At 45.2% G+C, this 25,699-nt stretch overlaps 3 protein-coding genes across 3 annotated transcripts; 2 read left to right on the forward strand and 1 right to left on the reverse strand.

The window, feature by feature from the left end:
* Positions 1-248: 248 nt before the first annotated feature.
* LOC128731085 (peptide transporter family 1-like) lies at positions 249-6,549 on the reverse strand. The gene is made up of 5 exons (XM_053824182.1): positions 6,514-6,549; positions 2,656-2,734; positions 2,349-2,577; positions 910-2,260; positions 249-827 (listed from the first exon to the last, which is right to left on the reverse strand). The coding sequence occupies exons 1-5, from the start codon at positions 6,547-6,549 to the stop codon at positions 369-371; spliced, it is 2,154 nt and encodes a 717-aa protein (XP_053680157.1). The 3' UTR covers positions 249-368.
* A 6,652-nt stretch (positions 6,550-13,201) lies between these two features.
* Positions 13,202-18,589, forward strand: LOC128730872 (phospholipid-transporting ATPase ABCA3-like). The gene is made up of 6 exons (XM_053823959.1): positions 13,202-13,413; positions 13,495-13,984; positions 14,062-16,293; positions 16,365-16,574; positions 16,639-18,308; positions 18,403-18,589. The coding sequence occupies exons 1-6, from the start codon at positions 13,202-13,204 to the stop codon at positions 18,587-18,589; spliced, it is 5,001 nt and encodes a 1,666-aa protein (XP_053679934.1).
* Positions 18,590-20,084: 1,495 nt separating this feature from the next.
* Positions 20,085-25,549, forward strand: LOC128731135 (phospholipid-transporting ATPase ABCA3-like). Its single transcript, XM_053824232.1, has 8 exons — positions 20,085-20,296; positions 20,362-20,566; positions 20,653-20,931; positions 21,000-23,444; positions 23,517-23,793; positions 23,861-24,217; positions 24,288-25,308; positions 25,369-25,549. The coding sequence occupies exons 1-8, from the start codon at positions 20,085-20,087 to the stop codon at positions 25,547-25,549; spliced, it is 4,977 nt and encodes a 1,658-aa protein (XP_053680207.1).
* The last annotated feature ends 150 nt before the right edge of the window (positions 25,550-25,699 follow it).

Genomic DNA, 25,699 nt, shown 5'->3' on the forward strand with positions numbered 1-25,699 from the left:
TTCAAGCACTTCAAAACGCCAAACGGTCGACAAATGAAACCGTCACAAAGTACAGTCATCAATCTTTTTAGATGAGAGTTTTCTAAATATCAAATCACTATATCAGCTATGGAATTGTGTAGAGCTGTGTTTATCGTATCGTTTATGGAATCTAAGGATCGACAAAACAACATCTTAAAACAACAAGATGCAATATCTTTTTATTACAAAAATATTTTATTAAATTAGATAAGCTTTTAAACGACGAAACAAATAATTAATCTTACACGAACTATTTTATACTGTATCGCGGCTAATACGTTCCACATAACGTGGAAACAATGTAGAGCCATTTGAAACGCATGCAAACGGAATCTAACTGATTCCGCTCAGTCTTCCCGGAATGCTTCGTTGGCGTAGGTGGTGCTTTTGGCACTGCGCTCTGATAACGAGTCGCTGATCGCAAGTGGATCGTTCATTTTTTTCGGGTTCGTTTGAACCTCAATCGAATCTAGGGACGAGCTGTTTGAGTACCGATAGCGCATGGCCAATATCATGAACAAACCCATATCGAGGAACATCAGCGCGGCGAAAAGGAAAAACTCCAGCGATTGCGACTGAACGAACTTGGCTTCGGCGATGAATACCACTAGCATGTTACCGATGGCTACCGTGAGCAGCCAGAAGGCTTGTATGACCGATTTCATACTTTCTGGAGCTTGCGAGTACGAAAACTCTAGACCAGTGATTGAGAACATCACCTCGCCGGCGGTTATAACGACGTATTGGGGCACCAACCACAGCATGTGAACCGAGTTCGATGGAGTAATCACGTGTGTTTGAAGGTTCTAAAATTGAGCAAATAATGGAAGAGAAATGTAATAAAAATGCCTGTAAGATGCCGTTTAAGTCTACGGGCATGTAACTCACAAATTCGTTCTCCAAAAACTCATCCAGAAGCAATGTGTAAACTCCGCCGAGACTCAGCTTTACGTTGGCAATCTGCCGATCGCCGACAAATACTCCGTACTCTCCATCCGTAACGGTCATTTGATCGTAGCGGTTGAGCGAGATATTGTAGACTAGGTCCGCGTTCCAGTTGTGTCGAAGCAAGACGTGCTTTGGCGTCCGCACGTTGGCCAGCAGCCGCATCCGGGGCAACCCATTGCGATGTTTTTCCGCCGTGTCGGCAAATTCGACGAAGCTGCTCTTGCCTCCCTTGCGGCTGATGAAGTAACTGACCGCATTGCCCGGATTTAAGTAGAAGGTGCCGCTGAACTCGGTCATATTATCTCGTACGCAGCTGATTTCGGCCGTTTCCGCCCTGAACTGGAACGTGGTGCTGTTACTGGGCACGTCAATATGGAGTGCTTCGAAGACACCTCGGGAAGGCACACTGAAACTTGTGAGGTTAGGCATATCCGTGTGGAAACGATAGTCGCAAGGTAGCCCGTTAAAGACACGCAGTTGGGCTTCATGGCCTGCCGGTAGGACTGCATTTGTACGATCAAGTGCGATCTCCACAAATCCGGACAGCACGAAGGCGGCTCCGGCGAGCAATCCACCAAAGGACAGTTTCTGCAGGGGCCGTCGGATACCAATCTTCGCCAGTACCGGATAGACGAAGCTCTCAAATATGGGAATGAAGGCCAAAATTAGCAACGGGTTGATAACCTGCATCTGGTCGGGTTTGATTGTGAAACCGCCAACTTCACCGTTCATGCGCGTCGCCTGGAATGTCCATCGAGAGCCCTGCTGGTCGAACAGCGCCCAAAATACGGGCAGCGGAATGTACAGGATCAGGATCTTCATCAGTGACTTGATGTCCGACACAATGCCTTTGCCGTATTTCGACTCCGCATAGTCTAGCCAATGATCCCGCGGATTGGCAGAGCGTTCCTTCGATCGCACGGTCAGCGCGTTACCAATGCACTTAAATACAAGCACGATCATATTGCCGGATGGTTTCTTGATCGTGTACAGTGTCCTGCCGCACACGAATATCACGATCGACATGATCATCAGCACTGCCGGGACACCGAATGCTAGCGGGAAACAACTGCTGTCGCCGAAACAGTGCACGTCCTCTCGCAGGATCGGCGTTAGCGTGGTAGAGATGAGGGAACCAGCGTTAATAGCGAAGTAGAACAGCGAGAAGAACTTGGCCAATTGAGCTGCTTGTTCCGGGAGCTTAAACTGATCGCCTCCGAACGCCGACACGCAGGGCTTTATGCCTCCGGATCCGACCGCTATGAACAATAACCCCAGCACAGTCATTGACCTTGTGGGAAAAGAGAATAATATGGTTAACATTATTTTAACAGCAAAGTGGAGGAATGATTGTCTTCTCCTTCTTTGATAATACTCACGTGGCGGGCAGGTTTAGGGGAGGGATCGCACCCAGTGCGATGAGAGTACTTCCGGCGCAGTAAACCATCGAGAGGTAGAGAATTGTCTTGAACTTTCCCAGCCAGCTGTCTGCCAAAATTGCACCCATCATTGGGAAGAAGTACGCCAGGCTGGTGAAAATGTGGTAAATCACGGTGGCCGTATCCGTGGTGTAAGAGAGCTTCTGCGTGAGGTACAGCGCCAGCACGGCTACAGATGGGATAAAAGGATAAAAGGACATGTTAGTGTACCACTCGAGAGAAGTTTGAGAACGCATATTAAACTCACTGCGCATGCCATAATAATTAAACCGCTCGCTGAACTCATTGCTGATGATAAAAAATATAGATCGTGGATACCGCACCGGCTGAAAGGACAAGAAATGAAAAGTACTTAGAGCTCAGTTTGCAACGCACATGATACGCGCAAAAGATCACATGTTGGTTGGATGTGTGGTTTGATGCCAACAGCATAATACGATTCGAAATCTTGAGCTTGAACCGATGCCAATTCGAAGTTCAGGATCATCCTATCGACGGAATTGCTATTTTGGGATGGCTAATGTGAAGCTTTATCGTTGGTATCTATTAACTTTAACGTAACTATTTTGTGCATACTTTTTTTTTGTCAGTTCTGCTACTGAACTATGTCTGGAAAGCTCCCACGTAAGACGTTTAATTCCACATTCTATAACGTTAAGTTTCTTCCTGACAGCAATAAAGAGACAACTGAACAATATTATCGCGTTCGGAAGCGTTGCATACGTAGAGTTCATTTTTCCAGTTCAGGAGAATTGCTCATATGCTAATGAAAATGGATAGTTAGAAAATGCTGCACTATTTTCAAGGCTCCCATGTTTTTAAAGGTTTCTTTAGATGTTGTTTGTAGATACTACGCATTCCTACGTAGCACGGCAACTGTTCGGCATTTTATCACAGCGTTCCTAATGCTACATTCCAGCGCGATAGGAAGCATTTTACGTTGCTCTTTTAAACCGTCGTTTTGCACGTCGCCTGACCACATGTAATGAAATACGCTTCCCTTTGCCACAGTTTCAGAATGCGCCTTACAGGGCTCGAGTGTTAATGTGCAAGCGGTATACTACTTGGCGATCGCTAAGTCACTCCCCGCATGAAGTGATGTCAAGAAACCTGTTATCGCTTCATTTTCGACACGTGCCACCAATGCGTGTCTTATCCGGTTGTGGAATAAGTGTAAGTGAGCGTACTTGGGAAGCGGAGAACGACGTAAGGAACGACTCGTGCTTCAGGGGCGCAGACGAACGCGTTGTAGCAGTCGCCCCAAAAGCAGGAGAAACATTAAAATATTTAGTTTTCCACAGTGCAGCGGCTTAGCCCTTCCCTCGCCGGGTGAAGTTGGTTCGTGTAACATTGGGCAAGGAAATGAAAACAAAACGCGGTAAGGCCAAACATGCACCATTCTTAGGGAGGGCGAAACGGTGCCGCCTCCTTTCAGGGGTTGCGCTATCAATGCGTTTAGTTTTTTTTTGACGATGTTTTCGGTCACCAACCAGCGCTCCGCAAACGTAAAAAATGATTACCGTGCACACTGTCGGTGTACGTCGTGAGGGCCAAAAATAGAAAAGCCTTCACCGTGGCATTTTACGCTGGAGGTTGCAGGAATGATGGGTCCTCATGTGTTGGGGATCCCGGGAAGGAGCAAACGACGGTGAAGAAGTAAAGTAAATTGGAATGCTGGTCAGCATAAAAACCGGGGGCAGAAAAATCTGATGCAATTTACGCGAATTATTTCTGATGCAATTCATGTTCATTGAACCATTGCGGGTTGGTGGGAAAATTCTGTCGATATAAGGGCAGTCAAAGAATTAATAAAAGTAGAAGAGTGCATTGAAATTGGAGCCACATTTTGTGTGTTGCAATTTTACACATTTTACTGGCAATAACTGTCCATATCCAGCGGTGGTGTTTTTTCCAGTTTATGTCACTTTATGTAATGGCGCGTGTACAATCGATGTTCATCATTCAATTCTAGCAGCGTGCGAATATTGAAGAAAACTGCAACCAATGCGCTCAATCACGCTACGCCACGAGTCGTCTAACACTCTACCGTGTCTCATTGAAACAAATCTACTTCAATTCGCATCAATTAAACGGCACCTCAAGAGGCGGGCTTCACACTGACGAATCACGGTAGTAAATAGTGCATTATTACGCACGCCAACCGACGTGGGGATATCCCTTAGGCACGTGTGCAGGGCAAAATAAACGCACCAAAAAATGCATTGTCTTCGAGGGTTTTTGGCGGCATTCCAGCGGTGGTCAAATTATGCAACCTTCCCGTGTGTAACTACGGTCCGAACACTGTGGCACCCTGCACAGGGGCAAAGGCCGGCCTACTGGTTGACCTACTTCACGGGTTATGGAGGCACGTCTCGCTGGTAAAAACTGCCGGTGATCCGCTCGTTGACCGTCAGCATTCAAACTAGCTTTTTCATCTGTCATAAGATCCTCGATTGGAGCCCCCGTCTACGATTCCTCGTCGTGAATGAAATTAGCCTGTTTATTACGCCTTCTTCATCCCTCACCAACCTGGTGCACAACCCCAGCATGCTCGTACCGACAACCTGCACCGAAAGCTCTCGCTTATGCCGTCTTTCGAAGGCGTTCCATTATCGAACGTGCTGTGCCGCGCCAACTCAGTGCTTTGAGTCTCGTGAGAGTAAAAGCGGGTCAATGTTACGCATGCGTGCGCACCTCTCCGGCACGAGACGAGTGGTCGTAGAATCAATGCCACCGACAAAGTTACCGGACACTCGTCAGTCCGGCGATCGAGCCTCGATCTTCGCTGCCTCCGTCTTACTTGCGGCTTGTTTGGAAAACGAGCGCACGAGTTCACGGTCAGGTTTGTTTTGCTTATGGCAAGCTTGTTGCAGACTTGTAGAGACGTTTGGGGAGATGATAAACGACACTTCGGAAGCGAATGGAAAGCCCAAGGTCTGTCCATCGAGATCCAAGCCCTCTACAGATGCCGGTATCGTTTTCGGTGTTCACCATCACCAGCTGGAACTCGAGCGCTTTCTTTCGTGGGCGATGCCAATAGCGTGTGGAGCACGTTTCACGGACCACCGAAAGGATAATGTCCACCCGGTTCGATCACGGTCGTCGTATCGTCTGAAGTTCACGAACAATACGGGGGGCACGTATTAATATATTCTGGTGAGCGATTCGTTTCAAGGATCCGCTTGTGCGTGGGTTTCGTCGTAAATTTCTTCCGATAGCGTTCAAGGAAGTGCGGAAGCACGCGTGAAAGCTTCCCGTTTCGGAATCGAGCATCGACCTTCTGGTGTTGTGGACAAACCAGTATATTGTCTAGAAATGGCGCGCAGAACACCATTCAGGCCACGCTGCGTGGGAAGTTATTGACCAGTTGCAAGAACGTTCATTCAAGGATGGCATTTGATGGTAGATATATTTTGTGATTTACTGATCATTGGGATCCTGCTTATGTATGACCCACATTTTTGTTTGCACACGTTGCAGTAAAAAAGCAAAATTATTTGATTGAGCAAATCATCCATTATCACATCAAACAATTTGAATGAAAAAAAAACGCCTAAAAGTATTTTGAAACCAAATTTACCGAAACACGAAGGAAACGATAATTAATGCATCGTTAGCTTCCGATAGTCAGTCGAGTGGGAGAAGATAATTAGCTTAAGTAAACTAACGGCATCCACTGAACCGCGAAATAGCGCCTTAGCGAAGAAAGCGCGCTAATAGAGATGCCCAAACTCGATGCCACCTCGCTCGATAGTGCACCAAGGCTAGCTAGCAGAGCCCCAGCTATCGATGGATGGAAAAGCTTCGAGCGCATAATTGCACCGTCCGCCGGAAACAGGCGCATCTCACTCGCACCTGATGCCGCCCATTAAGTGCACGCGTTCAAAGCAGCCTCCTCGGCCGAAGGTGGCGTGGTTTCACCTTTCACGGTGGCGAAAGGGTTTCCATAACTCTCGGAAAAGGCACGCCAGCGGCTTACACACGACTACACGCTGCTTCGATCGTGGGGCATCAAAAATGGTGGCAAGTGTCAACGCTTTACTATGCCCACACATTGTCACCGCTATTAAGCGTCGACTAGCGGCTAGACACGTCGTATTATTACCGGGGTGCTATTAACTTCGAAGCGCGTTGAAACCATCCTCCTGTCGGGCGTGCGCACACTCTCTCGTATCTTATCGGAAAATGCACTCGTTTAGCGCGGACCAGCCGGATGTGGGTTCTGCAAAGTGATGGCGCACACACGGTTGGTGTGTGGCTTTTATTTGTTGCTGTTGTTGTCTGGAACGCTCGGTTAGTGCACTTCTTGCTGCCCTCTTACACCGTGTGATAGCTAACACTGGGCTCTGGGAGAGATAGTAACGCAATCCCGAACGACAGGAGAAGCCCGTAAAGATGATACAGCCACCGTAAAACTATTTGCTTGTCCGGAGCAACCGCACACAAACCGGGCGTAACGGAACGAACGAATGGGACACACTAACTGCCACTGATAGCCACGGTGAAGAGTTGTATTTTGTGTCAATGTTTTTGCTCCTTAAATATCTCTCTCCTGTCGCTTCTTTTTTTCTTCTTCTTCTTCTTCGCCCCAACCGAAGAGATCTCTTTCAGCTTACGCGAAGTGACACAAACAAAAAATAGACCAAATCCGTTTCACTTTTGCTTTCCACTAATTGCCGATGATCGACGATCGCTCGCTGACAGTGACGGTGGATAACGGCGGATAACGATGATAATGGCGTTACACGGATCGGCCGGCTAGTGGACAGGCGCAAATTTTCGCAAATAAGTATCAAAATTTGCAACACAAATGAGTCTCTAAATGAGAGATATGCACACACACACATGCACGCACGCACGTGTTGGGTTACGCACTACAAACACACAAGCACGCACTTTCTCTTTGATTTTGTTTCCTTTCTCACCGATAATGAGTTTCGGCCGGACACAAAGCTCCCCAAAATTATTAAAAAAAAAATCGTTACGCTACTCCGGTCACGGTTGATAGAACCGCCACTTCGTCAGATTGTTTCTGGTTTGTGAGCGAGCTGGGGCGGGCAGTGTTAAGGGAAGCTGGAGGTTAAATAAGCATTTCTATGGTTCGATTAAGGGACACGCATGTGCGCCGGTCACACGCCGGTGAAAGATCCTCCGGTGCGTGAAAGCGGCGGAAGCACGGGCGACCGAATGGCACGTTAGAAAATTGGGTAATTGACTGAATTTCGTCGAGGCTAAGCGTCCGGAAGCAACACCACACACAAACGACCAAAGGTACACTACCACCCGCACTGGTCAAACGAAACTAATCGTACTATTCTCCCGCGCAAGTTCAGCACGCCCGTGCGATCGCGAATTCGATCGTGATCGTAAAACGGACGACGAGTACAGGTGTTCGGTTGTTGGGGATTTTCCCGCGGAATCGGCTGAGGTACCGTGCGTTACGTTCGACGGTTTACGGTGAACTGAAAGCGCACACCCAGTGGCCGCACCGTAATAAATGTGGAAAATTAGTTTTCAATATACATCACCCCACCAGACCGCGCTGACGCGTTGAGGCAGTCGGGCGTCTGTGGGTCTGTGCGGAAAGGGAAAAGGTGGGTCGAGTTTGTTGGGAGAGAGAGAGAGACCTTGCGGTCGTGTGTCATACAGCAGTGATGGAAGGGGAACCACTGTGATTGACCGTGTCCGTGCGATCGTGGAGGATCTATATGCGATGTAAGCTCCGGTTGGGGGTTGAACGCGGTTACACGCGAATTGTCGCGATCGCACCCTGATGATCGGTACAACACCATTCGATGGAATGGAGGCTTCCTAACGTCGATTTAGAGAAGGAATGCAATTAGGGTTCACCGGGAGTCGCACAAACTATTTATCGAGTTACGTTTTGTTAAATGTAACGAACAGGATCATAGATGTAATTGTGCTAACTATACAGAGCATAATTAATATAGTGGAAATGTACTAAAGGCCCAGAATGGTTTATTTTTATGCCATACAATTACTTGAAAGCACTAAGGCAGTTATTTAAAACAGTCACCAAACACCGGCTCAAGGAAACTGCAATTATTCAAGAACGTTTTGCAATTCTTTTGAAACGATTACGTTATATTATTTGTTTAATTTTGGGTCTCCGATTATCGACCACCAACACGCAAACCCATGTCAAGAAATGAAAGGTCTTAAATAATGATCCGTATAGCTTGTATGAACAAGCATACGTTAATGTCACTACATCGGCTTACACATGCTCGCAGCTAATCCACTGTAATACATCATTTACACAATTGCATTATTGCCCACACGGTGGGGGCTAGTTCGTTTGGGGTGCCTCAGGGGATAAGGGTTTGCCGTGCACGGAACGATAAACAGTACAGTAGGGTGTTCCATGCGATGTGTTTCAAAATTCCAGTACGATACTCTAGCTGGTAGGGTGTCGAGACTGTTGAAGCTGCAGGTGAGATGTGACCGTAAACCATCTCAATGTTCTTCAACTCACGCTTAGATATACTTTTCGAAGAAACGTATACAAAGTTAGGCTTTTCCATGCATTCTCGATGAGGGGGCGAACAATGCTATCACATTATGCTAAACTTTGTCCGATCGTAGTACGACGTAATTGCCGTATGACAACATCGCTTAACACCATCGCCGAGAGGCTAACCGTGGAGGTGCAACGAATAAAATGAATCGCTTCTAAGTTGTGGAAGGGCTGGAAGCCAAATGACTACGTTCCGGTTGACACTATCGCTACAATACGTGTTCAGTTGGTTTTACATTATTTCGCTGGTGACGATGCGTTATCTAAAATGGCTTGAAAGTGTCGGGTAGCCTCGTGAGGAGTTTCTATTAACGTATAGTTCATTTGTTGCCGACAGTAGATGCATTCATGTATCGAGCCAACACGCATACTGTGGAAATAGGGTATTTAAAGTTTAATATAATGAAAAGGTTTACATAACTTTTTGAATGCGTTTTAAGTTTTTACGCGGTTTACTATGCAGCAGGTTATTTTGCAAACATATAATTAGAACACTCCGTTATTAGTAAGTAACAGAAATCAAACAAAATTAGCTAAAGTATTAGGCCCGCATGCATTTTACACTTCTATCAAATGCCCGCCCCATACCTTAGGCTCTATAAATCCTCATTAATAATAACACCTCATACGTAGACGTGATAAGCGAAATGATGTGAGAAGCAATTAGGTGCGCCCATGTAATCGAGCTGAAGAGAAATTTACTCATCGCACGGTTACGTAAGTTTGGTTTCTTTTTCGTCGATTAATTAAATTTGTTTCCAAAGGCACATTTTACGATAAAATTTATTTTGAATTTATGCTCATTTTTATGTTTAATTAGGATTATAACAATTAATTGGCAATGGTTCATATACTTCCGGTTATTTGAGTTAAATTCAAATAGTAAATGTGTTCGCTAACGAAAACGAAACCAATGCTATGGAATTGCACCATGATGAAAAACGTTGAAGGTAGTTTTTTTCCCATTACATTCCTCTAAAACACATTGTTTTTACAATAATAAAATATACCGGAAATTTCGATTTTGGAGCAAATACGCAAACAATGTGCGATATTGGTGCGAAATGTTCATTGTTTGAATTATAGAAATAAATATTGTTGTGTAATTAGGAAAACAACTGTCGCAGTTATTCGAAAATAAGTCAAGTCAGCCCGGGATGAGGCTCAAAGCGGCTGTTGGGAGGAAATGCCTTTCAGTCCAGAAACAATTATACAAATCTCAATACGGCCTTTCCGTCCCTAAATAAACAATAATAATAAGTTATTCGAAAATAATTTTAATCGTATTCCTTTAGCTGACTATGGTAACTATGGTTATGAAATGGTAACTATGGTTATGGCATGGTTGACTATGGATTTTTAGTAAACTATGGTTGTCCAATATTATTTTTGTACCACAGTTCATAAATCATAGATTTTTTTACCTATTCAAGGACAAGGAGAATATTTGAGAGGCGTTGAATGAATGAGATCAACTGCCAATTTCTTCACCAGTGAAAAAGCAAAGAAAAGCGATTGAATAATGTATAAACGTGTACAAAATCGACACATTGACCGAGAACTGATCGACTGGAAACCGGTTTAACCTTGTCTTTTTGCTGCAATCGAATATTTCCCGCGCAAAAACAGGCTGTAGCAGAATTGGCCGCATGGTCAATGCCATTGAAAGTGACAACAGTACTGGCGTCGGACAGCATTCAACTAAAAAGGTGAAGCTTTCAACTCAACCTAGTTGATACTAAAATTATGGAAATGCCTGTTTATCATGTTTGCAGAGTTTCCGCGTGGGATACTATATTGGAGGATAATTTTAAGGATTTGTGTGGGCTTGAGAATCTCGTATATGTCCTCTATTGGCTTGACAAACCTGCTTGCAAATTCCTTGAATGGGTTGCCCTTGAGGATATGTTTATTCCATAAGAATCAACGATACGATGAGCTTGAGATAAGACTCGAATATTTCAAAACAAGCAGTTTTGCGGTACTAAAATTATGGTAGTACATATATACGTAAAATTTTTAGTAAACCATTCCGCCTTTACACATTTAAACCATCGTGAATTGATTTTTAAACGAAAGAACATAAATCGAAAGTAACCTTTCTAATTTTTGTTTGTAATTCGTTACATCCTTGAAACCTAACGCAACTTACTTATTCATCTTCTTAAAAGCGTATTCGTCTTGTTCAGATGCGATTTTGCTCTCGCATGTGTGGTTCTTCGTCTATATTAGACGAGGTGCATGGTGGCCTTGTCATGATGCAGCACAATATCCTAAATTGAGATGAAAAAATGACGTCGATAAATTCACGAAAATGGTTGGGATCAACGCAAGGACGATGGGTATGACCCGACTTTATATGTTTCGGGTGACTCCCGATCGCGGTTGAGAATTTATTATGTAATTTGTGAATGATAAAACCGTCAGGAATGAATATATAGCTAGGTACAGAAAGTTAGATAACGAAGTACTGTAAGCCTAGTATTTGTATTTATTTTTGTGTTTTAAAGAACTTTATATGAGATTATCATATCACAAACAGCATAAAATCACAGAAAAATTTCGATGATATGCTGTTAAACGTGCTACTTTCATGAACTATTTTTGAATGTTGTGCAGTCATAGTTTGATGGAATGTGTTACTAATGTTATGTTGCTATAGTTGATATGTAAAAATTTATTGATGACTATGTCCTAACTATTACCGTAACAAATTTTGACTATGTCTTGACTATTAATTTGCAAAATTATTTGAATTAACCAATTTCATTATTCATTATAATTTCAATTCATTATCCGCCACTCTGTTAACTCGATTAGCAATCACCAGGCAATAGGGATTCTCTTTACCACGTTCTTTCTTAACAAAAGCACATGATAGTAGACGTAGTCACGTTACTCGCTATTCACGTGAATTTATATTCGATAATTTCAAAATAAAAAGAATCATTGTCTCATTCTTTCAGACTTGAAAATGCTGAATCATACCAGATCATCTGCTACGAAAGCAGATCACAAGGCTCGCGAAAATACTCGACCTCATCGTACCGGAATTAGACGTACGAGATCGGAGATACGGATTATCGGTTTGGTTTTCCGGTGGACCTGCTATTGGCTATCGATAGAGGCTTATCGAGTGGCATTTGATTGCCAAAATTGGGCGATATTGATGGCAGGATGGCAGGCTTTCTATAAAAGCCGGTACCCAATGAATACGCCAGCCGAGTGTGTGAGGCGGAGTAAACCGCAGTGAACGGATCCTTTTGGGTGCTCTTGTAAGCAGAAAGTAAGTTATCAATTGCTGTAATAAGTGAAGTTTAATTATATAATGAAGTGAACTCTGTGGACAATCAGTTTGTGAAATCACGTGTCTCGTTAGTGCTCCATCGTGCGTAAATGTGATAAGAATATTAACAGTTTTTTGATGAAATTTTTCGATATTCGTAAAGTGAATTATAATTTAAAACATAGGAAAGGAACATATTAAGAAAATTTGTCCTATTTCTGTTGCGTAACCTTGTGATATTCCATTTCTTACATCAAATTAATTTTTCCAAAGCGTTCTTTCATGTGTTAAATGAACTTTCAATAAGTGCTGTGAAAAACTACATAGAAAAAAAAATTAACAAAAACAGAACAAAAAAAGTAACCGCAATCGATTTTATAAAATTTCTCTGAACTAGCGTAATAAGAGTGATCGATATATCATTTCCCACACGTTGTTATCAGTTTGGAGCGTTTAAGATTGAAAACAGGGTAACGATAGTACGACGATTGAAGCTGATTAAGATTATCTGCCGGTATCTGTGACGTAGTCATAACCACATGATGCAGATAGCAACAACCGAAATCGGACGCTATTTGAAATATTACTCTTTGTTTCAAGCATATGGCTGGAAAGTCTTAGTATGCACGCCCTTTATCTAGCACATTGGTGGTGGGTGAAGATGCCAAAACAAGATTGTAGCATAAAAATCTTGAAATAGTTGATCAGGCTATAAACACCTAAAGGGTTACGAAATGAACGTTGAAAACACACGTTGTGGTGGTCAGATTGGGGCGCAATTTCATGATTGTGGTACTTCTCATCACCTGATAAGGTTTTGGCGATAAAGCGGATAAATTGCTGTTATTCCTACTGAGTCAGTGCAATGACTTTTCAAGGCTAGATGGCGAAAACCCGCAAACTCACCGTTATTGTTGACGGAAGATCTGACTAATGCGTGGTCTGGGCGTGTTTACAGATTAGGTGACAATGGCTACTTCCAGCTGGGATAAGTTTATCCTGCTGCTCTGGAAGAACTGGATCATCCAAAAGCGGCACTATGTGCAGACATTGTTCGAAATTTTGATCCCTGCAATTGCTTGTGCGGTGCTGATAGTAGTCCGCGGTCTCGTGGATGCTGACGTATACGATGAGCCTACTACGTGGAACCCACTGGAAATAAACACCATCCGACATATGCTGTAAGACGATTTTTTCCTCCAGATAACTTTTATTGGACAAGGTATTTAGGGGACTACATAACTTCACGCTATTCCCTACAGGCCAGAGAACAACCCAAATATTACTCCGCCAATAACGTTCATGCTGGCGTACAGTCCTCAATCACCGTTAACAGATCGTATCATGCAAAGAGCCGTGGAACACATTCTGGAGCCGATCGACATAGCGGGTTTCGAAAACGCACAACGAATGGAAGACTTTTTCCGCCTGAATTATTCCTTAGCTGGCGTTGAGTTTCCGGAAAGTTACAGTAACACAGACGTGCTACCGAACAACGTTACAATTGCGCTGCGATTTCCTGGCGAAATGCGAACGCTCCAGGACGACTTTACGGCTTTCTGGGCGAACTGGGCGACGGAGCTGATGTTCCCTGCGTTCCAGATTGCAGGCGCTCGAGAGCGTGAGCGAGAAGACGGAGGTTACCCGGCAAATTATTACAACGAGTCCTTTATAACGGTGCAAAGTGCTATCTCCAGAGCGATCATTCAAGAGCGTGATCCTTCGTTTGCATTGCCTGATATATACTTAAATGTAAGGTTTCATACATCAACACGTTAAGTAACGTCGGTTAAGTATATTTGTTCAATCGTACTTTTCACTCCCAACAGCGATTTCCCTACCCGCCGTACTACAGCGATCCGCTTCTAACTGGATTTGAAAACCTGCTCCCGTTGATCGTGGTGATCGCGTTCTTCTACACCGCGATCAACACCGTAAAGTATATTACCGTGGAGAAAGAGAAGCAATTAAAGGAGGCGATGAAGATTATGGGCTTACCAAGCTGGCTGCACTGGTCGGCTTGGTTTGTGAAGTGTTTGCTGCTGCTGATCGTATCTATCTCGTTGATCGTGGTACTACTGTGCGTCAACCTAACCACCAATACCGAATTGGCGATCTTCGAGTACGCTCAGTGGACGATTGTTTGGTTTTACCTGTTCGTGTTTAGCATCACAACCATTTGCTTCTGCTTTATGGTGAGCACGTTCTTCTCCAAGGCAAACATTGCCGCTGGCATTGCCGGTCTGCTGTGGTTTATTCTGATCGTCCCTTACAACATTGCGTTTTCTAACTACGACGATATGACCGCCGGGGCTAAGCTAGCCATCTGTCTTTTCTCAAACTCCGCCATGTCGTTCGGGTTTATGCTAATGATGCGGCACGAGGGCACTGCGACGGGGCTGCAATGGTCCAACCTGTTCGATCCGGTCTCCGTGGATGATGATTTTTCCGTCGGTGATACCATGATTATGCTGTTGGTAGACGCCTTCATCTACTTGATGATAGCATTGTACGTGGAAAAGGTCTTCCCGGGAGATTTTGGTATTGCCGAGCCGTGGTATTTCCTGTATACAAAGAAGTTTTGGTGTAAAGATTCACAACAAAAGCCCGAGGTAATTCCGGTGGGATTTAATTTTAAAGACCCACCGAACATCGAACGCGAGCCAGAAAACAAATACGCCGGAATTAAAATACGCAAGCTGCGCAAGGAGTTTAAGAAAAACAAAGTAGCTGTTCAGGGTCTGGACTTAAATATGTACGAAGACCAGATCACGGTTCTGCTCGGCCACAATGGTGCAGGCAAGACTACGACCATGTCCATGCTTACTGGCATGTTTTCGCCCTCATCAGGCACAGCGCTGGTGAATGGGTACGACATAAGGAACAACATTGACGCCGTGCGTAGTTCGCTGGGACTGTGTCCACAACACAATGTGCTGTTTAATGAGATGACCGTCGCAGAGCACATTGAGTTTTTCGCTCGGCTGAAGGGTGTGCCAAAGAACAAAATCAAGGATGAAATTCTCCACTACGTTCAGCTGCTTGAGCTGGAAGATAAACTAAATAAGCAATCACACACCTTGTCGGGAGGCATGAAGCGAAAGCTTTCGATCGGCATTGCCTTGTGTGGTGGATCGAAGGTAGTGCTTTGTGACGAGCCTACTTCCGGTATGGATCCGTCTGCAAGACGTGCGCTGTGGGATTTGCTGATCAAAGAAAAGAAAGGTCGTACCATTCTTCTTTCCACCCACTTCATGGACGAAGCGGATATCTTGGGTGATCGCATAGCGATCATGGCCGAGGGTGAGCTGAAAGCCTGTGGATCTTCCTTTTTCCTCAAGAAACGCTTCGGAGTCGGTTATCGGTTGATTTGTGTGAAGGGTCCGAATTGCGATCGAGCACAATTGACGGGACTGCTACGGAAACATATTCCTAGCATCAACATCGACACCGATATTGGATCTGAGCTGTCGTACGTTTTGAATGAGAACTATACGGCCGTGTTTCAGAATCTACTGTGCGATCTTGAAGACAACGTAGAACAGTGTGGAATAACTAGCTACGGCATTTCGTTGACCACACTAGAAGAAGTGTTTTTACGCGTTGGTAGTGATTCGTATGCGTTGGATCAAAAATCGGGATCAAAAGAAATTGAACAAGATACCAACGGATTAGCTTATGCTTCCTCAGTCACGATGAACCAGATGAGTGATACGGTACCTCTCCTAGGAGGTACCAGTTTGGTTTGGAACCAACTATTCGCTATGATGCTGAAGAAATTTATCTCCACCAAACGAAGCTGGGTGCAGATGCTAGTGCAAGCATTGATACCGATCTATTTCGTGATCGTCACAGTCATTATTGTGAGAACTTTCCCCGGTCAGACGGATCTACCGCCCATTCCAATCAATGTGTACAACTATACCGCAACAAGCACAGTTCTACAGGCTTCAGCCGCCAGTCCCTTCATAGATGGGTACCGAACAATGTTTCAGTCTTTCCCAAACAATCACCGACTGGAGGTGATCGACAAGGATATAGTGGAACATATATTAGAACTGGTAGGTACCTTGTTTCCGCAAATATGAATATCTTTAATACTTAAATTTTAACTATTTACTTATTTGTCTAGTCCAACGATAATATTGGCCTGGTTAATCGAGAGTACATGACAGCTGCGTCGATCACCAACACAAATCACACCGTTTGGTGGAACCCGACCGGATTCCATACTGCGCCTTTGGCGTTGAACTTCATGTACAACGCGATCATCAAATCGATAAACTCAAATTTCGAGATCACGATTATCAACAAACCCTTGCCCTTTAAGGCTGAAACACGAGTAAGATTCGACATGTTTGTAGCATATGTGGAACCATTACTAGCTATTGTTTTTCTCGCTTTAGTTCACCCAATTGCAGGCCGGCAACAATCTTGGTTTCCAGATATCGTTCAACACTGGTTTTGCGATGTCATTTATTGCGGCGTTGTACATCATGTTCTACATCAAGGAACGAACGAGCCGTGCGAAGTTACTGCAATTTGTGAGTGGTATCAATGTGTTTACGTTCTGGGTCGTGTCGTTTATTTGGGACTTCTTCACGTACGTCATAACGGCTCTCATCTATATAGCAACGTTGGCCGCCTTCCAGGAAGAGGGCTGGTCGTCCTTCGAAGAACTCGGACGTGTGTTTCTGGTGTTGATCGTGTTCGGTATCGCGTTCCTTCCCATATCCTATCTCTTCTCGTTCTGGTTCGAAGTCCCGGCTACGGGTTTCGTAAAGATGATGATACTAAACATTTTTAGCGGAACGATCTTCTTCACTGCCGTGTTCTTGCTCAAGTTCGACGGGTTCGATCTCGAGGACGTCGCGAACGGACTCGAGTGGGCATTCATGATATTCCCGCTGTTCTCGCTCAGTCAAAGTCTCAGCAACATCAACGTGCTATCGACAACCGAGTCAGTTTGCAATGAGCAATGCACGGAGGAGACGGCAGCACTATGCTCGAAGGAGTACATTTGTAGCCTGCTGCCACAGTGTTGTGATACGAACATTTTCTCCTGGGAGACGACCGGCATAAACAGGCAGCTCTTGTACATGGGTATGGTAGGCCTGATCGGCTTTCTAGTGCTGATGGGTATCGAGTTTCGAGTTCTCGAGCGCATCTTTAAGCGACAAAAGCGATCATCGAACAAGCCAGCTCTTGCTAACGAAGACTCTGCACTGGACGACGATGTTTGGCAAGAGAAAAAGCGAGTCAAAATGTTATCCGATGCGGAATTGACCAACTCGAACCTAGTTGTGAGCGATCTAACGAAGTATTACGGAAAGTTTCTGGCGGTAAATGAGCTCTCGGTGTCGGTGGATGGATCAGAGTGTTTTGGATTGTTGGGCGTTAACGGCGCCGGAAAGACGTCCACGTTTAAGATGCTCACAGGAGATGAAAACATCTCCGCCGGTGAGGCATGGGTTAAGGGCATCAGTCTCAAGAGTAACCTCAACCAGGTGCACAAAGTGATCGGTTACTGTCCTCAGTTCGACGCGTTGCTGGAAGATCTCACTGGTCGAGAAACGTTGAAAATATTTGCTCTATTGCGGGGCATTCCGAGCCACGAGATCGGCTTCGAAACGTTACGGTTGGCCGAGGAGCTCAATTTCATGAAGCACATCGATAAACGCGTCAAGGAGTACAGTGGCGGAAACAAACGAAAACTTAGCACGGCCCTTGCGCTACTGGCGAATCCTGCAGTTGTGTACCTAGACGAACCGACTACCGGTATGGATCCCGGAGCAAAGCGCCACCTGTGGAACGTCATCATTAACGTGAAGAAAGCCGGTAAATCCATCGTACTCACTTCGCACAGCATGGAGGAATGCGAAGCGCTCTGTACTCGGCTGGCCATCATGGTGAATGGCGAGTTCAAGTGTCTTGGATCCACGCAGCACTTGAAGAACAAGTTCTCGAAGGGATACTTTTTGACAATCAAGCTGAACCGCACGGGCGATGGAACAACGGCCAATGGCGATTCCGTGAAGCAGTTTATAGCGCACAACTTCTCCCAGGCGGTGCTCAAGTAAGTAACCTACTGCCCCTAATGAAACACTCGGCAAGCTGGCACACACACCCTCTACTAATCGATAAAATCCGTCATCCCGTCCATTACGCAGGGAGGAGTACCATGACTCTCTAACCTATCACATCACGCAATCTGAGCTGAAGTGGTCGTCAATGTTCGGCCTGATGGAGGACGCCAAAAAGACGCTTGACATCGAAGATTACGCGCTGGGACAGACATCGTTGGAGCAGGTTTTCCTGTTCTTTACCAAATACCAACGAGTAACTGACGATAGCTAGGCGGTGTTAGGTTAGGTTTGCTAGGTTTAACACATACGTTTTCACAACCACACACTACTTCATTCATTAAAAACCACTTGGCTTCCGTGTTCGTGTACCTGATAAGGAGTTTTATGTAAAAAAAAAGAAAAATGAAGAATTGCTTCAGTACTAAACAAAATGGTAGGTTTTTGTTTTTTTTTGTTCCACTAACCACACACCGCTGTCCTCCGAAAGCGTGTGAATCATTTATGATATTTCGCTATCATTAATCCCTGGGATCAATTTTTGCGTGTATGTCGGAGAAGGTTCGGGTTCCATGCGGCAAGTTATCATCGGCGGGTTTTGGGCTGGTATTTTTGCTCCTCTACGCTAAGCCACACTCAACACACCTTCCTCAACCGGAGAGTGGTTAAATGCCCTAAGCCCGGTAGAAAATGTTTCAGTCCATCCACAAGGGAGCGCTCAGACGGATCATCAAACATCTAGCAGCTGGGGCTCATAGGCAAGTGAAAGTGGGAGTGTTTTTTTATGATTTCCCATGGTGTCCACATGTCCAGACGAAAGTCCTCTCAAGTGTTTTATTTATCGTATCGAATAGACGGTCGATGGTAGTAATTGAGCCTAAAAGGGAAGGACGATTACACCGCGCCGATTGTGGGCTGGAGCCCTCTAGTTCAAGCGTTCTGTATAACATTCTACCATCGATATTAAACGGGTAGTGGAGAAGAGGATAATTACGATTGGTGGTGGTTTTAGTCCCGGAACTGTGGCAGCCGCGTAAGGACATAGCCATGAACTCGGAATGTACCCGTTTCGGGTTGAAGGACGAAACGCCAATGTCACGTGCTGATGTGAAAAAGTGTAAGCAAAAAGGAGTAGAAAGGAGTAAATCAGTTTCTACATGAACAAAATGCAGGAAGCATATTAGTTTCAGAGACGTTTACAAAATGTATTGCAAACTCCTCGTATACGCAAGTGTCGCTTTGAAAACCTTTTATATTCAGTAAGTGAAATGAAAAAAGAAAAACGAAACTTGTGTACAATTATAGTGTAGTTTGAATGGTTGTTTTAACATCAAAACCAACTCTCGAGTGTTCTGAAGTGTAATACAAAACTGTTAGATCATTGTACTACTTTCGCAAATCATGGTCCAAGCCCTAAAAGTGCTACTCATCAACCTCAATGGTATCAGTCCGGTGAACCGAATGATAAAGATTATCGAAACTGATAAGAAATCAGAGGAGATTTGCGACTAATCGGTGTTAGTTATGTACCAGATTTCCTTATGTATCCATATCGCGCAACGTACTGATACAAACTTGACGATTCTGACACCGATATGTCCCATCATGCATGGATTGTGATACCAGAAAGCAATAATTTTATATTTACTAAATAAGGACTCCTTAGAAGTTACGAATGAAAAAATCCGTACACCGGAGAGTGATACGAGTCTAATGTTTTACAACCGTTCACGCTTTTGCAGTTATTAAACTCAGATTAATTTTCAAAAATGAGCACTTCAGCCTGGGGCAAATTCGTTTTGCTCCTGTGGAAGAACTGGATCATCACCAAGCGGCACTATCTGCAAACATTTTTCGAGATCATTATCCCGTTACTAGCATGCGTACTGTTAATAGTGGTCCGGGGATTAGTTGACGCGGATGAATTCGAAAAGCCCACCGTATTCAATCCTCTCGAGCTGAATACGATATCACATCTAAGGTAAGGAGCCACGCGATGGTCTTAATACTAGTTGTTACTTAGATGCATCATCTTTTCGTACGCAGGCTCAATAATGAAATCGATCCGCCTATCATCTACTCGGTGGCTTACTCGCCCGAGAATCCCATGCTGCAAAATCTTGTGCAGCGGTCTTTGTCGTATTTGGACGAAAATTTACAAGTACTACCTTTTGCTAATGCTCAATCCATGCAAGCGAATCTTCAGGTGAACAACGTGCTAGTTGGCGTTGAATTTCCAGATGCCTATGTTGTGAGTTGGATTGAAATGATCCATGCCAATTACATATTCTACTCTGTGCAGACCTATAATCAAACTTCAATCTACTTCCACAACAGAGCCTATCGCAGCTGCCAGAACAGACAATAATGTCATTGCGTTATCCAAGCGAGATGAGAACGTTCCGTGAGACGGGATCGGAGTTTTGGAACAACTGGCAAACGGAACGCCAGTTTCCTCCATTTCAAGTACCAGGTGCACGTCAGTACGAACGTGACGATGCTGGCTATCCAGCGAATTACTACAACGAAACATTCCTTCAAATTCAGAGTGCTATTTCTAGATCGATTTTGCAAGAGCGAGCCCCTAACTTTCAATTTCCGGACGTGTATCTAAGTGTAAGTAATAAGTGTTAACCGATCATGGATTTCTAATCTATTTGGACGTAATCTATGCCTATCCACAGCGCTACCCGTACCCCCCGTTTTATAGCGATCTGTTGCTCACGGGGCTTGAGAATTTGCTTCCATTGATCATTGTGATAGCATTCTTTTACACCTGCATTAACACGGTCAAGTACATCACCGTGGAGAAGGAGCGTCAGTTAAAGGAAGCAATGAAAATTATGGGCCTGTCTAGTTGGCTGCACTGGACGGCGTGGTTTGTGAAGTGCATTATTCTGCTGATAATTTCGATATCCATGATCACGATCCTGCTTTGCGTTAGCATAACGTCCAACACGGATCTGGCGATATTTACCTTTTCCAACTGGTTTGCGATTTGGTTCTACCTGTTCATGTACAGCTTGGCAACGATCACGTTCTGCTTTATGATGAGTACATTCTTCTCCAAAGCGAACACAGCTTCCGGCATCGCGGGGCTGATGTGGTTTGTGTTTGTGATGCCGTACAACATCGCTTTCTCGAACTACGATACAATGTCACTGTCGGCAAAGCTAGCGCTTTGCTTATTTCACAATTCGGCCATGTCTTTCGGGTTCATGCTCATCATGCGCCACGAAGGCACCAGCAATGGTTTGCAGTGGTCCAACATGTTCGATCCGGTGACGGTGGACGATGACCTGAGTGTGGGGGCTACTATGATGATGTTGCTGGCTGACACCGTGATCTATCTCGTGATCGCACTATACGTAGAGAAGGTGTTTCCGGGAGAGTACGGCGTGGCAGAACCATGGTATTTCCCCGTAACCAAGAAATTTTGGACCAACAAGGTTGCTCCGGTTGATGATGCGAACAATGAGCAGTTGCCAGACGAAAGCTCAAGCAATGTGGAAGCCGAACCCGTGGGCAAGTATGCTGGTGTTCGCATCAACGGTCTCCGGAAGGTGTTCAACAAAACCAAGGTAGCTGTCAAAGGGCTGCACTTGAGCATGTTTGAGGATCAGATTACGGTGCTACTGGGCCATAACGGTGCAGGCAAGACGACTACCATGTCGATGTTGACGGGAGTGTTTTCACCCACCTCTGGGACGGCGCTCATTAACAACTGCGACATTCGGTCCAATATAGAAGGGGCACGTAAATCTTTGGGCCTTTGCCCTCAACACAATGTCCTGTTCAATGAAATGACGGTTTCGGAACATATTAAGTTTTTCGCTCGATTAAAAGGCGTCGAAAGCAAGAACATACCTCAGGAGATAGACCATTATGTTTCGGTGCTACAGCTGGAAGACAAACGACACTCCCAGAGCCACACACTCTCCGGTGGCATGAAGCGTAAGTTGGCCGTTGGAGTAGCCCTGTGTGGTGGTTCAAAGGTGGTGTTCTGCGATGAGCCAACGTCCGGTATGGATCCAACTGCCCGTCGCGCGTTGTGGGACCTGCTTATACAGGAGAAGAAGGGTCGCACTATTCTACTATCAACGCACTTTATGGACGAAGCGGATATATTGGGTGATCGTATTGCAATTATGGCCGACGGAGAGCTCAAGGCAGCAGGATCATCATTTTTCTTGAAAAAACGCTTTGGAGTAGGCTATCGTTTAATCTGCGTTAAGGACGACGCGTGTGATTCGAAGCGCGTCACATCGCTGATGCGACAGCACATTCCCAATATCGAGGTGGACACGGACATCGGTACGGAACTGTCATACGTGTTGGACGACAACTACACGGCCGTGTTTCAACCGCTTCTGCAAGATCTCGAGAATCATTCGGCATCGATTGGGATCAGCAGCTACGGCATCTCGCTGACAACACTGGAGGAGGTGTTCCTTCGCGTCGGTAGTGATTCTCACGCGTTGGACAAAAAGGCTTACGATCCAGATTCTGCTCAAGCAAACGCGATTGAGCCATCGAATGGTTCAACTGTCACACTTACCCTCGAGCCAGATCAGAAGTTCATCAGTGGATTTCCTTTGCTGATTAACCAGCTGCAGGCAATGCTGCTCAAGAAAGCGATCGCTACGAAACGTAGCTGGATCGCGCTCCTGATTCAGATCTTTATACCGATCTTTTTTGTCATCATGACGATCGTAATTGTGCGTTCCTTTCCGGATTCCCTATCGCTGCCGCCACTAACTATCGGTTTTAACAATTACGAAACCACAGTAACGGTGCTAGAAGGTACGTCAAGTGACACGAGTATAATACAGGCGTATCAGCAGCTTTTCGAAGGAACTGGCTCAGATCAAACATTGCTAACGATCTCGGAGCCGATGGTGGACTACATTCTGCGACGATACGATCAAAATCTACCAGAGGTTAACAACCAGTTCATGGTAGGAGCGTCGATCACACCAACCAACCATACCATTTGGTTCAATGCTCAGAGCTTCCATACGGCACCTCTAGCAGTGAACACGTTCTACAATGCCATGTTGCGTTCAGTCTGCTCCCAGTGTTCAATTCTGCTGACCAACCATCCACTGCCATTCCGTCCTGAAACCAGGGTACGTACAGTAAGATAGTTTGGGTAAGTTTGGATTGTTTCAGTGTATTAAAGTCGAACATCGTCGTTGCAGTTCACACAACTTCAGGGAGGCAACAATATGGGATTCCAGCTTGCATTCAATACGGGTTTTGCGATGGCGTTTGTTGCGGCGCTGTACATCATGTTCTACATCAAGGAACGTGTTACCCGATCGAAATTGTTGCAGTTCGTAAGCGGCGCCAATGTGCTCGGTTTCTGGATGGTATCATTCCTCTGGGACTTCATGACGTTCTTTGTGACGATTATGTTTTACGTTGCGGTACTGGCAGCGTTCCAGGAGGAAGGCTGGTCAACTGGAGAAGAAATTGGTGAGCTAAATCTCGTACATCTTCATGCATTGTCATCCGGGTGAATAACACGCAGCATATTCTACAGGCCGAGTGATTCTCGTCATGGTTGTGTTCGGATTTGCCTTCCTGCCGTTCACTTATCTTCTATCGTTTGCATTCGATATACCGGCTAGTGGATTCGTCAGGGTGATGATACTAAACATCTTCACGGGAACGATCTTCTTCATGACCGTGTTTCTGCTACTGTTCGATGGATTCGACCTGCAGCATGTCGCCGAGGGTATGGAGTGGGCCTTCATGATATTCCCGCTGTTCGCCCTTAGTCATTCGCTCAGTAATATGAACATTGCCGTCGCAACGCAGCAGGTGTGTGATACGCAGTGCGCGCTCATTCCCAACTGCACGGCCCAGATACTTTGCCAAGCATTTCCCCCGTGTTGCAGTAAGTAGCTCAGAAGAAAAAAGAAATATTCTGCTGGAGATTCACAGCATACTTCGTTTTTCTTTTGCAGATACCGAAATATTTACCTTCGAACGAACCGGGATCAGTCGCAATCTGATATATCTTTTCGTGTTGGGTCTGGTTTCTTTCATCCTACTCATGTGTATCGAATATCGTGTGATTGACCGCGTTTTTCGACGTAAATCAAAGCAGGCTGCCCCACCAAGCGAGTCGGATGATATCGATTCGGACGTCCGATCGGAGAAACTACGCGTCCGCGGATTCACGGAGGGTGAAATTGTCGCCAACAACCTGGTCCTGCGGGATGTTACGAAGTACTACAAAAAGTTTCTTGCTGTAAATCAACTATCGCTAGCAGTGGAGCATTCGCAATGTTTCGGCCTGCTGGGGGTGAATGGCGCCGGTAAGACGAGCACCTTCAAGATGATGACCGGGGATGAGAACATCTCGTTCGGGGAGGCCTGGGTTAACGGAGTGAGCTTGAAGGCCAACATGAACGAGGTGCACCGTCGCATTGGCTACTGTCCCCAGTTTGATGCGCTTATCGACGACCTGACTGGGCGCGAAACATTGAAAATATTTGCCCTTCTGCGAGGAATTCCAAAGTCAGACATATCGACTCTCTCAAATCGCCTGGCGGAGGAATTGAACTTTGCCAAGCACATTGACAAACAGACCAAAGCCTACAGTGGAGGTAACAAGCGGAAGCTAAGCACAGCCCTGGCCTTAATGGGCGATCCGGCTGTGGTATATTTAGACGAACCAACCACCGGTATGGATCCGGGAGCCCGACGACAGTTGTGGGACGTTGTATGCAAGGAGCGAGCAGCAGGAAAAGCTATCGTCCTAACGTCGCACAGCATGGAGGAATGCGAAGCGCTCTGCACCCGACTGGCCATCATGGTGAACGGCGAGTTCAAGTGCCTCGGATCTACACAACATTTGAAAAATAAGTTCTCCAACGGGTACTTTCTGACGATAAAACTAAAACGAACGGAAGGTTCCGGCGAAGATCGCATGAACGACGTTAAACAGTACATTGAGCAGCAGCTTCCAGAAGCAGAAATAAAGTGAGTAGTAGATTTGCATCATATCGCAGAGCAAACAATACCTTTCAATTACTATTTCAGGGAAGAATATCTAGATTCGGTAACATACCAGATCCCTTCAGCAAACACACAATGGTCGACTATGTTCGGAATCATGGAGAACGCCAAGACAGTACTTGATATTGAAGATTATGCGCTTGGCCAGACTTCACTCGAGCAGGTGTTTCTGTTTTTCACAAAGTTCCAACGACAAACCGATTAGTCGGCCCATCAGGTAGCTATGAACAGGGCGTCATAGGTAGACCTTGAAAAACCGGAACTATATGGATCTTAAGATTTTTACGGGTTGTTATTTATACATGTGTGTACGAGAAGGTACTTAATTTATTGAATGTGAAATATAATGTAGACT

This window comes from Anopheles nili, chromosome 2 (assembly GCF_943737925.1).
Source record: "Anopheles nili chromosome 2, idAnoNiliSN_F5_01, whole genome shotgun sequence".
Taxonomy (NCBI): Eukaryota; Metazoa; Arthropoda; class Insecta; order Diptera; family Culicidae; genus Anopheles; species Anopheles nili.